Source organism: Corylus avellana, chromosome 11 (assembly GCF_965113065.1).
Source record: "Corylus avellana chromosome 11, dhCorAvel1.hap1.2, whole genome shotgun sequence".
NCBI lineage: Eukaryota > Viridiplantae > Streptophyta > Magnoliopsida > Fagales > Betulaceae > Corylus > Corylus avellana.
The window spans coordinates 3,596,445-3,611,621 of record NC_142500.1 but is presented as its reverse complement, the minus strand read 5'-3'; the positions used below and the strand labels follow the sequence as shown (position 1 = coordinate 3,611,621).

Here is a 15,177-nt window from a genome sequence, read left to right as displayed (position 1 = left end):
TTATTATTATTATTATTATTATTATTATTATTATTGTTGTTGTTGCATTAGAGTAAGATCGTAATGGTTTTATATATATAATCGTATCGTATCATTTCAAACCACACCATTATTTTAAGATGAAAGATATATATATAATTTATAAATATCAAAACTACATCCTATTACAAATTGTCACTTCCCACCAAGAGGAGTATCAAGTGATAAAATAATTAAGAGCCAATAATAATTAGTCTAGTCAAATGGTGTCATGTATCATTTAAATTAATATATTTTAGCAAGTAATGCTATATAGTCATTTTTTTTCTTCTAATTAATTAATGCTATATAATCATTTGAGAGTGATACTTTTTCTTTAAAAGGAAAATTTCATATTTTTCGTAAACTAAAAAAGAGACATCTTACTTAGTAAGTAGAATGCTTAGAATAAAAACAAGATATATTATCTTTTATCCACACTTTGTATAAAGACAAGTGACGAACTGCTTTCACTAAACAGTAAGCTGCTTCATTAGCTTTCCTTCTAAGATGCCCTATAAATCATGAGTGTAAACAATTTGAGAGCGAGACTTACAAGTTATAACCTCTCCAATTAAAATAAATGATTTTGATCAAAATTAGTCATGCATTAATGCATATGTCATTGAAGGGTGGCCCATAATCATAAGGACAAGAATTCTCTCCATATTTTACTTGAAATGTAAATGAGTTATTTTATTACATTTAACGGTATACATGATGTCACATAATAAATATATTGCTACATCTTTTAAATAATGTGATATAACAGTTAGATGTAACAAAATAAAATACTAATTATAAAATAATTCTTTCTCATCTTTCTTGAAATAGAGAGGAATGGTCCAAATTTGTTCACCGGTAAGGGTGACAACTTTTAGCTACTAGCTAGCCGGCCGAACAACCATTGGCCCACCTTATAAAACACAAAGTACTTGTACATAAAAAAATGGTCTTAGGAAACGATAGCTGATTGGCTCTTTTCCAAAAGCAAAGCTTGAAGGATTGAATCATGGTTGCTTGCAGAATTATATCACATACTTTTACACAAAGAAACATGAAGATGATGTTTACATAATCATGTGGTCCATAAGCATTCACACCCGAATAGCAAAAAGTTATTTTGATTAGCTGAAATATACATTTGAATGAAAATATTATTGCATCTGACTAGTTATTTTAGCTTAAAAATTAGTAAGATATTATAGTGTTCACTAAATCAAATGTTTTAAAAAAAATTATATTTAAATAGAATATTAAAAGTAAGTAATTAAAATAAAAAGTAGAATATTTTTAAAAAGAATTAAAAAAAAATGAAAGAAGAAAATTGATTGAACCGAATGTAAAAGAATGAAAGAAGATTCTCAATCAATCGGTTCGGCGGAGCCAAGAGGAATCTTTGGTACTACTCCCTGCTTTTGACTAGGCCCTGTTTGGTAAACAACATGAACTTTACAAGGCACTGTTAATGTTTGGTGAAGAAAAAAATGAGTGTAATAATTAATATAGAAAAATAAAAAAGTAGTATTAAAAAGTGAAAAATTTTTGTTTTGTAGTGATTTTTTATTTATTTAAATAATAATAAAAAATAAATAATATGATATAAAAAGTAAGAATATGAGATGAATAATATAGTGGTATTTGGTGTTGTTTGCCCAACACCACCTAATACTCTCTTTGTTTTTTCTAACTATTTGGCTACGCAAGAATGTCGTCAAAGGGTGGCGACATTCCGCCTTTGGCGACATTCCGTAATTTAACGACAACGTTTCTATCACGTGCGTGCACGTGCTTACTACTTGTGCGGCTGTGCCAAATGGCAATACAGTATTGTAAAAGAGTAGTGCTTTTTTGTTTATTCTTGTTTTTGCTTTTTATTTGTTTTTTCCTTGTTTGCTTTTCTTTTTTAACCCGTAAGTGAAAGGTTGATGTTACAACATTAACGTCAATCAAGGAGCCTTGTGCTCTTAAATCATGATCAACTTTATTATCAAAGTCCCTCCTCGTTGATTACTAATCCACTGTTCCCAGATCTTGATACTCTTTTTTTCGGCAATAAATTTTGTTAAGAAAAATTAGTACTGCTAAAAAAAAGATCCGTGTCTTTTCGGTGTTCTAAAATTCATGTGGCTCCTATAAATCTTTTAAAAAAGAGAAGATTTTTCTTTTAGCATTACTCAAAATAAACATGTAAATGAATGACGCTGATCAAGTCTGTCTTACATAGAAGGAAAAGAGATGAACAAGTAGTGGCTAAATGGGTTTTTAGGCACAGACGTATACGAATTATGATTATCTTTAGTTTAAATATCTAGTTAGTTATATTGGAGTGATATTTTACTATTTTTGTCTCATTAAAAAATGAAAAAATAAAAATACTCATAAAATATAACTAACTGAATACTTTTCAGTTTAAATGAACTTGAAACGATCATGTTCCAACCGCATACGGAGTGGACCCGACTAGAAGGAGCAAAACAAGTCATGGCATGGGGGGAAAGGGGGATTATTCGTTTCTTTTTCTTTTAAATAAAAGATAAAAGAAAAACTTGTAGATTGCTTCTTAGAGTTAGAACCCCAATAAACAAGTTTGGAGTAATGTTATTTGTCACATTTTTATTCTTAAAAAAAAAAAAAAAAAACTAATCTAAGAATTGGTTAGGACTACCACATTAATATTATAAAATAATTATAAAATAAAAATATAATTTCAAACATTTATAATTCGTTCGAGAGAATTGTAATTATTTATAGTATAGAGGTAGGAAGGGGAATTTATAGGTTGCCAATTGTGGAAGAAGGTGGCCTTTTAGGCTTGTGGTGCTTGGGCAGAACTCTTTGGGCCAGAGGTTAAACTGGGTTGCTGTGATTTTGCAAGTGTCTGCCTGGTTTGATGTAGGCTGGGCCTTTGATGTAGTCATGGGTACAAATTGGATGATTGGGCTGGCTAGAATTACTTGTTTGAAGTTTTAGGCTGAATAATTATTGCTACTATCATAAAGAGACCATGAAATAATTCGAGTCGGTAATTTTTTGACACGATTTTTAAATCTTAAACAAGTTTAACATAAAATTAATGAGTTAATGTTAAAGAGTATATAACCCGTTTAATCAAACGAGTCGGGTTATAATTGACTTATATAGTCTTATATTCATGTATTAACACGACCTAAACTTGACACGTAAACACAAATTATCACCTCTAAAAATATATGCTACTTATATAGTCTTGAATCCTTTATTTCTCACTTTTTTTTTTTGGTGAAAAAAAATTAATGTGACTATAAAAATATGGGTTAATAAAGCCGGGTAGAACATACCGTTGGAGGAAAGGTGTCAAATAATTGGGATTTGGTAGTTTAAGGCATTACTTTTATTTGTTTAGGGTTTTTTTTTTTAAAAAAAAAATTCCTGACAGGGTCAGTATTATGAGCAACACTTTATGGTGAGACATTAAATATGTTTTTACCTAATCACAGGCTGTCGATATAGCCCAAATTAAATGATAGGTGTGTCCCATTTGAGGTAATGAAAGCAGGTCAACCCAACTGGTTGCATTAAAATTTTGGTTACCTATTATGATGTGGAAAGCTTAACAAATAGCACAGCCCATGTGAGTATCACATCCTTGCGGCTCGGTGGGATACCTTTGCATCTTTTATCTTTTCATCTTATGGGTAGAAAAGGACAAGCACAAAAATCACAAACAAAATAAAATAAAATAGAACATAAAGGGGGCACAAATAGTGCTGAATATTTTCTCTTATTTTATGGGATTGATTTAAAAAAAAAAAAAACAAAAATCAAGTGAAATGAGATGAGGTGAAGGAGCATTACTCAAAAGGAAAAAAAGAAAAAGAAGACCAAATGCCAATTGTTGCAATGTAAAAAGGGAAAAATTGACATGGTAAAGGAAACTTTCATGGTGGGATTCACATATTTGTAGGGTCATGAGTGACATGACCTAAAATGCTTTGCATCTATGGTATTGGGAGAATTCAGCCACTCCTTTTTGTGCTCTTACGAATATTCCCATCATCGTAGGACAACTCAAGTCGTAGACGAATAAAATGAGTAAAGCTAAAAGGAAGTGTATGGTACAAGATCGGCAAGCATGCTACAAGAACTAGTATTATTCCTATCGAGTATTCTCATCCGACTTTTTATTTTTGGAGAAATTCTTACTTTAGAGAGTCATGCTCATTTTTTACTCTCCATCGGGCTCCTTATTTTGGGAAAAAATTTGTAGAGCATGAAGATGCTCCCCACTAGTAAGGACTACACGGTTCACTCCTCAAATCATATATATAGTTTGACATTTTCTCTTCTCACAAGAATAAATAAATCATTAAAAAATAATATTTAAATGGAAGAATAAAAGTGGATCCCTAATTTGAGGAGTCGGATGTAGGTGCTTTGAAAAAGTTAAAATGCTCTTACGGTATCAAAATTCCCTTTAATTAGAGATTATTGTTATTTCTCTATCTCCCTCTTTTTTATAAATAGAAATATGTGGAACCAAAAAAAAAAAAAAAAAACTCTTCTATTCAAGTAGGAAAGCCCTGCCGGAACGAAAGGGTTCTCTTGAGCGAGAAAGCCTTGCTCGGACAAAAAACCCCTCTCTCGCCGCTACAATTTTTGGGACGGGGATTATAACGATCACGTCGTCCTAATTGTATTTATCATAGAAAATCACAGGGCAGAATTGGGTGCAAAAGGCAAAAGTTTGTAATAAGAAGCTGTCCTTGTCCCTGATACACGCAGATAAGATCAGTGGACAAAAGTTGTTTATTCTTTTTCCTTTTTTTCTCCCCAAGTTATACAAGATTTTATAATTTTGATAAGAATGGTAAGTTGGTGGTATTTTTGGCAGGGATCACAGAAGAAAGTTTTTGTGCTCTTGTATTACAGTTTCCCCACGACCCAGAAATGAATTCCCTGCCAGAAAAGGACTAGTGGTAGAACCAACAGTCTCTGGCTATGCGTTGTCAATTTCATGGGCATTGAAGGAACTATAGGCAACCGAATTTGCCGGAGTGTAGGGCCCTTTGGAAAGGCTATCATTTACTCCTGATAAAGAGCTTCTCAATCTCGAGGAACCACCCAAGTTGTGCTCGACACCCTATACCTGAGCTTTACTTGGCTGAAGAAAGGAAAATGTTCAGAGAAATATTACACAGAATTTTCAAATTTACGCTCTCAAATGCTTACTCTGTAGCGATAAAAATTATCATTCAATTTTGATTTGATTATATAAGTATTTAAGGTAAGCTTTAGAATTTGTGTAGCATTTCTCAAATGTTTGAGCCCGGAAAGGAAAGAGTTGGCAACATCATTAAAAGGGATTGGGTGATGGAAACAAATGGTAGCAACTATGGTTGGTTGATGGTGGCGGGCCTTAGCCTTAGCAACTTTATGGTGATTTTTATGTTATGAAAGAGGATTTAATGTCATGATGAAGTTGGTTATGGAGGCAACAATGTCTCATGCTGGTGGTTGATTTTGTTTGATCTTGATTGGATTTTCTAGATTTTGTCCCCTAAAAGGGACATTTGAAAGAAAAGCACACTATAACACCACCAACCGGGCTTATTATAAGTTCTATGAAGGTAACGATCTGACAGAGATATGTTATGTGGGGAAACAGAAACGAGTAATACATATGGGTGGTCATTTGAGTTCTCATGTCGGGTTCTAATCTCCTAAAAAATTCATACTCCAACTATTTAAATAAACGGGTCAAATTCTTCATTCAGTTCATTAAATTTTGAATTGAGTTTGCAAGTAATATTAACAATTGCTAGCCCCTGTCGCATGTTAGATTCGATTTGTATCAGAATAAGTGTATAAACAATTAAGATTAATTAATCGAGTAAGCTTTTTCACCCTAATCAATTAATTTCGATTATGTCTAAATTAATATAGGCTATCACATGAGGAGTGCACAAGAACAGTGAAATAGTCAGTCAACAACACCAACGATTGAGGATGTCATGATGATGCAACCGAGGGGAAAAAATGCTGTTAAAAGGGTTTTTTCCCATGCTGCCTCAAAAACCTTTTTGTGGGCATAATCAGATGAAGATTTCGAATTCCAATGGAAAAGCGTGAGCGTGAAGTAAACAAGTTTGAATTCAAAATCTCGAACCAATATTAATGGCTGCACATGCTACTGATCCCAAGAATATTAATCTAATGAGAAAAGCTCAGCTCAGGTAGCACCAATCAAGGAATATGGGTGGCCACTCAGGTCCCCACAGATGTCTGCGACCCTGAGTGAAATTTCAGGAGAAGACTTTCATCTTTTAGATGAAAACGATCGCTGGTAGGAATTAAATATAGCCATTAAAGTCTGAATAAATGTTGAAATTTTCCTCCACAAGCTGGAAACCAGTTGTTTCTATGTCAAACATCGAGGAAACAAGAAGTTTGCTGGAGTATGATCATCAATGCACATCGGTTTCATAATATAGAGAATGGATCGAATCCCATTCTCTTGAATCTCATTGCAAGAAATAGCATGGATTCACAAAACTCATCAGTTTTGTAGGCATTCATAATGAGGCAAAGGAAAGATGCATCTTTTTCATCCTTTCCCTTTTCTCCTGTCCAATCACACAGATGGAATCACAAAAGAAACATGCATGTTTTTTCAAGAATATGACACAAATGAGAAGAGAAAGGAAGGATATGACGAACTCTGAAAATCGAATACAAGTAAAAATGTTGATGATTATACTATAAAATTGGAGAAAGGAATAAGAAACAAAAGTATGATATAAAAGAGAGACAATAACAATAAAATCCCACAAACCAGCTACAGCAGCAGAAAGTGCTGCCATCTCTGTAAGCCCTGAATTATGGTCCCCAAATTTTCATCCCTATACATACACTTTCTCTGCAACCCTATTCTTCCTCTGCCAAATTTTATTTCACAACTCAAATATCCATAACAATTCAAATAAATACTGGAGAGACTTTTTCCTCTTACCTCCCTCTCTAACTTTCACCTCTTCTCTGTTTCTTCAACAACATTCAAAAGTTCCAACGCCAGAACATTGCTGGAGAAGATAATTCCTAGAGTTGCACATACCCTTTTACATTGTCTTGAATCATGAGCGACGAGAATTGCCCAAAGAGGAAGAAGAACCAGAGGGAGATGGACCATGGAAGAGGAGAAAGAAGCAATAGCCGCGACTATAAATGTGAGTATTGATTGTGATTAAGGGAAAGTTAAGAGGAGGAGAAGTCTCAAAAGAATCAATAGAAGGGCGGTGGCGGAGGAGATGCGTACGAGACTCCGATGATTGGTGGCAATGGCCCCTCGTATACTGGAGTGGGAGGCGGTGGGCTCTCATAAACAATTGGCGGAGGTGGTGACTGAGCAGGCGGTGGATGTTCACACGGAACTGGTGGTGGTGGTGGTGAAGAAGATGGTGGGGGAGGGGATTCGTAGTGAACTGGTGGAGGGGATTCGTAGTGAACTGGTGGTGGAGGCGGGGATTCGTAGTGAACTGGTGGTGGAGGGGATTCGTAGTGAACTGGTGGGGGTGGCGAATTGTACACTGTAGGTGGCGGTGGTGGGGGAGAAGGTGATGGAGGTGGCAAGTAATGAACTGGTGGTGGTGGTGACGGAGATGGCGGTGGTGGCGGTGGCGGAGAATACTCTACACATGGTGGTGGTGGAGGTGGGGGCGGTTCTATACAAGGAGGTGGTGAATAGACTGGGGGAGGTGGAGAATAGACAGGAGTTGGAGGCGGTGGTGGTGATAAGTAGGGGTGAACAGGTGGTGGAGGTGAATGTGGAGGTGGGGGCGGTGAGTGTGGCGGTGGTGGAGGTGGCGAATGTTGAGGCGGAGGTGGTGGATTATAGTATGTGTCTGGTGGAGGTGGGGAGAACAAAGGAGGTGGCGGGGGTGGTGAGTTTGGTGGTGGTGGCGGTGGCGGAGGGGAGCGCACACAGTATGGAATAGGTGGTGGAGGAGAGGGCGGCGGAGGTGGTGGTGGTGACGGTGAGGGTGGTGGGGGCGAGGGTGGTGGAGGAGGTGGAGGCGGGGGTGGAGGCGGTGGTGAATAAACTGGTGGAGGTGGTGGCGGTGGTGAAGGTGGTGGTGGCGAAGGTGGAGGTGGAGGTGGAGAGAGAACTGGTGGGGGTGGTGGTGGTGGAGGCGAGAAGACCGGAGGAGGTGGTGGCGGTGGTGATTGTGGTGTGTAAACAGGAGGCGGAGGCGGAGATGGAGGTGGAGGTGATGGAAGAGGTGGTGAGGGCGGAGGAGGTGGAGGCAAAGCAGGAACGAAAGGAGTACATCTAAAGGAGCTACAATCCACAGGCTTGGACAAGAACGACTTACATTGCTTGGCGGACCTCTGGGCCGGCCTATTGGGTAAGCAGTTCCTCCGGTCACTGAAGTCCGGAAGGCTCAAGCACACCGGTGGCTCGCCCGTGAAGAAGTTATACGAGAAGGTGAAGTTCTGAAGGTTGGGCAATTTACAGATACCTGGGGGGATTTTGCCGGACAGCAAGTTGTGTGCCACGTTTAGCTGCTCAATGCCCACCAATTTATCGAACATGTCCGGCAATGGGCCCAACAGCTCGTTGAAACTCACATCAAAGACGGTCAAATTCTTGAGCAGACCAATCTCCGCAGGCAGGCAGGATCTGAACCCGTTGTTCATCATGATGATCTCGTTGAGGTTGGACATGTTGCCGAGGCTCGAAGGGAGGCAACCGTGGAACTTGTTGTTTGCCAGCACGATGACCGACACCGGTGAGTTGCCGAAATTGTCGGGAAGATCGAACCTGAAGCGGTTGTGGTTGATGAAGATGGCGTCCAATGGCTTGTCGAAGAGCTCTTTTGGCACAGTTCCTTCGAACTCATTGAATCTCAGATCCAGGAACTTGAGCTGCGGGAGCTTCAAGACCACCTCCGGGAACTTGCCGGCGAAGCGATTGTTGCTGATATCAAACTCGAACAAAAGCTTCAGAGTCTGGAACTTGTGTGGCACAGTACCGCAAAACCTGTTAGAGTTTATGTGGAACAATGCAAGATCAACAAGCAGGCCCAGCTCCTCCGGCAAGTACCCAGCAATATCACCGTGGTTGAGATCAATGCCGGCGACGGTTCGGATCTTGTGGTTATCAGGTGCGGGAGCACAGTAAACCCCAGTGTAGTTACAGACCTTAGATCCAACCCAATTGGCGGTGAGATTCAAGGGATCAGAGAAAATAGCTTCCTTCCAAGCTTGCAATGCAATATAAGCATTTCTGATTCTTGGGTTTTCGAAAACCAGAGATGGGTCTACGGTGATTTTCTCACCTCGGTCGCCGAATTCGTCCCTGTAGTAAAGAAGCTGGCGCTGCCTGATGTACAAGGCTTCGGAGTCGGTGAGGCCTCCATGGGGGGTGATATCGACCCGTACAGAGGCACAGACCGAGGCTGCACCAAGAAAGAGGACAATGAGGAGTGAAAGATCGAAGCGGAAGAGGGTGAAGTGGGTCTTCCTCTTCATCTCACATGAGACATCTGAGTTCCAAAATGCCACTCTCTTTTTGCTCCTTCCCTCTATCTTATCTCACTCGAATGCAAAGATCAAAGATGGGTATTTCACTTTGAGATCTGAGGAAAATGTGGGCACAGAGACTTTTTGAAGGGATTTGGTTTTTGGTTTTGGGGTTCAGGAGAGAGAAGCATGGAAGAGAAGAGAAGAAGAGGGTTTTTTCTTTTCTAGGGATTTTGGAGATGTGTGTGAGATTGAAATAATGCATCAAAAGACAGCTAAATCACAGCTCAAAGCCCACCAGATTCTCTCTCCTTCTTTTTTTTTTTAATTTCTTTTTTCCAACCTTTCTCTCATTTGCTACTCTTTTTTTTTTTTATCAAATTTATCTCTCGTGAGTGTGAATAGGGTGGCTGACTTTATTCGTTTTTTGGGGACCAATTCCATACAACTCCACAAGCTAAAGCTCGGAATAAGCCTTTTAAATATTTATTTTTATTAATCATTGTTTATCTTTTTCCTTTTCTTTTTTTTTTAAAAAAAAAATTGAAGTCGTTATAATGCGAAGTTGTTAATACAGGAACCGGTGGCGCCGAATCCCGGCTAGGGTTGACTGGCAGAACAGGTCCGGCCGGTTGCCTGTAATTGGCTTTAACTAAATTAGGGGCGGAGCCGGGAATTGGTTGATCTCACGAGAACTTTATGAAAGGAACACGAGAATTTGGACGAGAGAGAGAGAGACAGAGTGAGCGCGTAGGGAGGTAGGGGGGGACCTGAGGGCACAGGATTTAATCCTACTTTTAAAAGCTAGGGGTAGAGTTGTTGGCTTTGTTTGGGTGTCTATTGTCAAATCATATGACTAGTGGAGTAAATGAACTTCCAGTTAGACTTTCCGAAATTACACTACTATCCTTCCACTTTCTCATTCCTAATTCCTAAATTCTCACGGGCACTACTTTCCTGACCAACGTTTTCACATTAACGCCAAAGAGCGGTGAATTATAACGGTCATTTTACTGTTGGTTCCATTTGTTGAGATCCAAGTGTTTGTACATCAATTTGTTACAAATTATGTTAACAAAAATCTCACGTGACATAATGTGAAAAAATAAAATAAAAAAAACACAAACAATATAATAAACTTTAACAAATAAATTTAAATATGTAGTGACTAATATATTAAGTGTCACATAAATTAACATATTATCCATCATATATATGTTGTTTGTTAGAAGAGTAATATTACTCTTTATACAAATTATAACACCAACTTTACAATGTCTTACCAAATGTGACGTATTTTTAGTAATTTTTTTATGCTAAATATTTTTAAAAAAATTAAAAATGTTAACTACATCCATTGATATAAGAGAAGTGTTAGGGAGTCAAAATAAACCAACCCCAAAATTTTTTTAAACTGATGTGGCAGACCGTGAGTGATAGACAAGAGAGAGAGAATTGCATTTTTTTTTAATTAAAAAACTATTGCCATTTCAATTTTAAAAAAATTTTAAATTAATTTGTTTGACTCTCTATCACTTTTCTTAATATAAAACTGGTATAAAAATTTAACGCGGACGGTACCATTGTTGGAATGGTCAAATTTTGAAAGCAGGCTCCTATGATTAGAATAGTCAAAGAGAAAATGTTGCTATAATGTTAGGGCAAATGATGGCTCTTTTCCATGAGCACCAATTACTAAACATAAGCTTTAAGTGTTATGTCATATATATAAGTATTTGACCAACTACACTGCAAGTCTGCAATGGCTCTTTTAGCACGTCCTCTTAGTTTTCCATGAGTCAAATTGTGGTGGAGAGACGAAAACAATTTGTTAAAATAAAAAATGTTATTGACGTTTACTTGCTACCTTCTTTCACATTTTTTTTTTTGTCAAAAACATTTATCAATTGATTCGTTGGGGGCATAGAATAAACAATCATAATTTTCAGTCAATCCTTAATAAGAAAAAAAAATAATAAATCAAATAAGTATTACTTGTTTCTGTTAAATACTAGCATTTTTCCAATGGGTTTAATTAGACCGTCCTTATGTAGCATTGTTATGCAGTTTAAAACAACATAAACAAAGACACAAGAAGGTATAATAATAATAATAATAATAATAATAATAATATTATGTAAGTGATATGCATGTTGCTTAATAATATGCCACGGGTTTATTTGTTAAAAACTAAAATATTATATATTTTAGGTTAATTGTTAATATTTTGTTTCAAGAAAAACAATAATAACCTACATTTTCTCTTACGAAATATTCACACATACGGGAAGAAGAAGTAGCCATGTCTTATTAGGGTTATTCAACTTAAACTGCTATTGGTTGAAACGGATAAAATTGACATTAAAGAGTGAGCAACAGAAAAGGCAGATTAACGTAATCACTAATCAGCGAATTAAAGACATACGTTACTCCAATTGAACCAACATTAATGGCAAGGTAGATATGGAAGACAGGCGTGCATGTTTACGCGTCCGTATCACATTTGATGCTGATCACCATTTTCAACCTCAACATGATGTAAAATCAACGGTTCTTGATGTGCCAGTGTGCCCTTTCGAGCACGGGGGTGGGTCCTGGCAAGAGAGCCACATAAACTGTCCGATGTAAGAAAGCGACACCCCGCATGTGCGTTTGGGCCCACGCGTCTGTTCTGCCCTCCTGTATTCGTCGGCGTAGGAGGAAGGCCCTACTGTCGTGTGGTGCACCGCGTCTGCATCCGCGTCAACGATCTCCACGGGACCGGTTGACGAGAAGACCAAAACGCCCCTTGCCAATTTAAATCGCCGCATCAACCGTTAACGCGCTTTTGCTTAGGTAATCATTTGGAAATAGTCTTTAAGAGTGGGTGCTTTCCATGCTGGCAACGCTGTGTTCTGATGTTGGACTTGGACGTACGTTACCACCTCTTTATAATTACTCCTTTATGTGTAGATATTTATATATATTATTATATTCACAAAACTTTCCTTTTTTTCTTTTTTGAAATCCACGAAGTTTTCCTTGAGATTGAGTTTGAAATTTATTTTAGTTCAACTTGTTAAATTGAAATGTGTTTTTAAAGCGTATTAAATGTTTGTATTATTGGTTGTTTGCTTAAATTAATTATAAATACATCACATTAATATTTAGAGAAAAATATACTTAAGTCTCCTCAACTATATACTATTTTAAAAATAATCACTTTTCCCTAATATGTAGAAGAGTAATTGTTAGGAGTTATCTTTATTTTCCTCTTCCGTCCTTTTAAAATTAATGGAAGTTTAAAATCACCATTAAATTTGTGATATATCATTTTAAATTTTGAACCAACCATGATTTTAAAAAGACGGACATTGAAATAACATTTAGAATTACTCTATTTAGAAAATGCATGATACTCTAAATTTCAACCTATGTACACAAACACAGCACACAATCCTAAACCAGTAGTCAAGTCAAGGAAATTTGCTAAGATAAAAACATGGAAGGGTGACTTGTTGGAAGTATCAGCGAAGAATACTCTAATATCAAAGTTAGTGGGGGTATTTGAGAGATAGAAACTTTTTTTTTTTTTTTTTTGAAAACTGCTGCGTTGTTATAAATAACTGGATCATTGACCAAGTAATTGCTCAGTCAATAAAATGTCTCTAATACAATCAGGACCCTCTTCAAGCCATACAATATCAGTGGCCTGTTTCAGAGCCAATTTTGCTAATACATGGGCCACTCTATTTGCCTCACGATGCATATGTTTCACCTTCCATTTTGATTAAGCATTAAGACCAATCCGAACATCGTCTATTAACTAACCAAGCATACTCTGATTCTGGCCTTGTTCTTGGATTGCATCAATAATCTGCTTCGCGTCCCCCTCCAATATCAGTTGTTGCACCCCTTGTTCTTGGCCAGCTATTATCCCAAAATATGCAGCCAGAGCCTCCGCAGCAGCTGAATCCCATAGAAACTTTCTATTGCTTGTAAATCAGCTATTACAATGCATCATTTTCATAAGAAGTTGGTTTATCAATTGCCATAGTCGTTTAGAAAGTCATAAGTTCTAGAAAAATGTTTTACACAACAGTAAAATCAAAACTTCTATTTTCCTTTGCGTCTTCTTTTATTTAGTAAAAATATAACTTTATACCCATAATATGAAGCAACTAAAACAGTTGACATCACGCAGTAAGGTAAAACAACAGTTTAAATCATGCAAATTAAAGTAAATTTGGACACCTCAACGATTTTACATGACCATGCATAACTTTTTAAGGATAGAGATACCCAATGTCGTCCATTTTCACTCCTCTTCAGACCTGAAACCTTAGAGAGACAAATAGATATAGAGAAGGAAGGATTCTTGAAGTTTACCTTCAAGAAATGGATACGTATCCTATTGCCTCTTGTTTAAAGAGATTAAATATAGACCCATGTATTTTAGAGATGTCTCATGGTAGATTTGTTCTTAGATTGGATGTTTGATGATAAAAGTTTGAGTTTCGATGTATGAACTATGTATTAAGGACTGGTTTATGCTTAGAACAATGTTAAAGATTATATTAGAACATTAGATCATGTTATAATTGGTGTAGTTAGAACTTTTTCTAAAAAATTAGTTTTTGCTAGGGCATTGAACAATTGACTTGGTTATTAATCAATCGATAGTGATCGATTGATGCCAATCGTTCGACCCTCAAACATAATGCCCATTTTGCCTAAAAACTAGGTTTACGAGTATTTTTAGCTCAAATAAGGATAAATGATAACACCTTAAGCATATGGACTTGGAGAAATACTTAGACATAATATAACAATGAGATATTTACGACCACGGTAAGTAAAAATCACATGTATACTCATTATTATGATTCTTTATGGCATGACTATTTTATATATTAGACATACATGCTTATTATAAGCATATGAAAAAAATAATTAGTCACATCTGCACTATCACCCAAAAATAATTATTCAATTTGAATATTTTTTGTAATCACTTATAATTCCAATATTACATCATAAGTAAGCAATGTGAGACTTAGGATTTATAAATATTTTAATTGTTAATGTTTTTGTTTAAAATAAACAAACAAATAAAACTAATAAATAGGTTTTATCCGCTCCATTATTTTTCTAAGGAGATAGTAGAAGTTTATTATGGATGCTTGCTGTCATTTTTTTTATTAGTTATAATTATACTTCTTTAAGTCGAATGCATAACTCATCACCATACCAACCCAATTGAAATATTAGAATCCTTAAAGCAAATGACATACATTTAAACCACTAAAGTTGCTTATAGTCAAATCAAATGTTGTATTCACCATTTAAAATAAATCAATAGAATCGTAATTATGAAAATGATGGCTATTATATATGCTTGAGTTTTAGATTTCACATATAGAGAAAAATATAAAAAATGGGAAGACCACCATAATCATTGACTTTGGTGATCTTATCACTATGATTTGAGTATTCCATTATTATTATATTTCCTGCAGAATTTACAATTCTAGAATGTCCACTTTAATTTAAAGTCAATATGTACATGATTTGTAAAAATAAATATACAAATATCTTAACTTTTCTAAGTTTTTTCAAACAATTAGTTTCCCATGGCCGGACAAACCAAAATGGTATAAAATTATTTCTTATAATATC

The 15,177-nt window shown here is 36.3% G+C and overlaps 1 protein-coding gene across 1 annotated transcript; it reads right to left on the bottom strand.

The window, feature by feature from the left end:
* Nucleotides 1-6,773: 6,773 nt before the first annotated feature.
* On the bottom strand, nt 6,774-9,783 carry LRX3 (Leucine-rich repeat (LRR) family protein). Its single transcript, XM_059577136.2, has one exon. It carries the CDS (start codon nt 9,526-9,528, stop codon nt 7,279-7,281), a length of 2,250 nt encoding a protein of 749 aa, XP_059433119.2. The 5' UTR covers nt 9,529-9,783; the 3' UTR covers nt 6,774-7,278.
* Nucleotides 9,784-15,177: the final 5,394 nt, after the last annotated feature.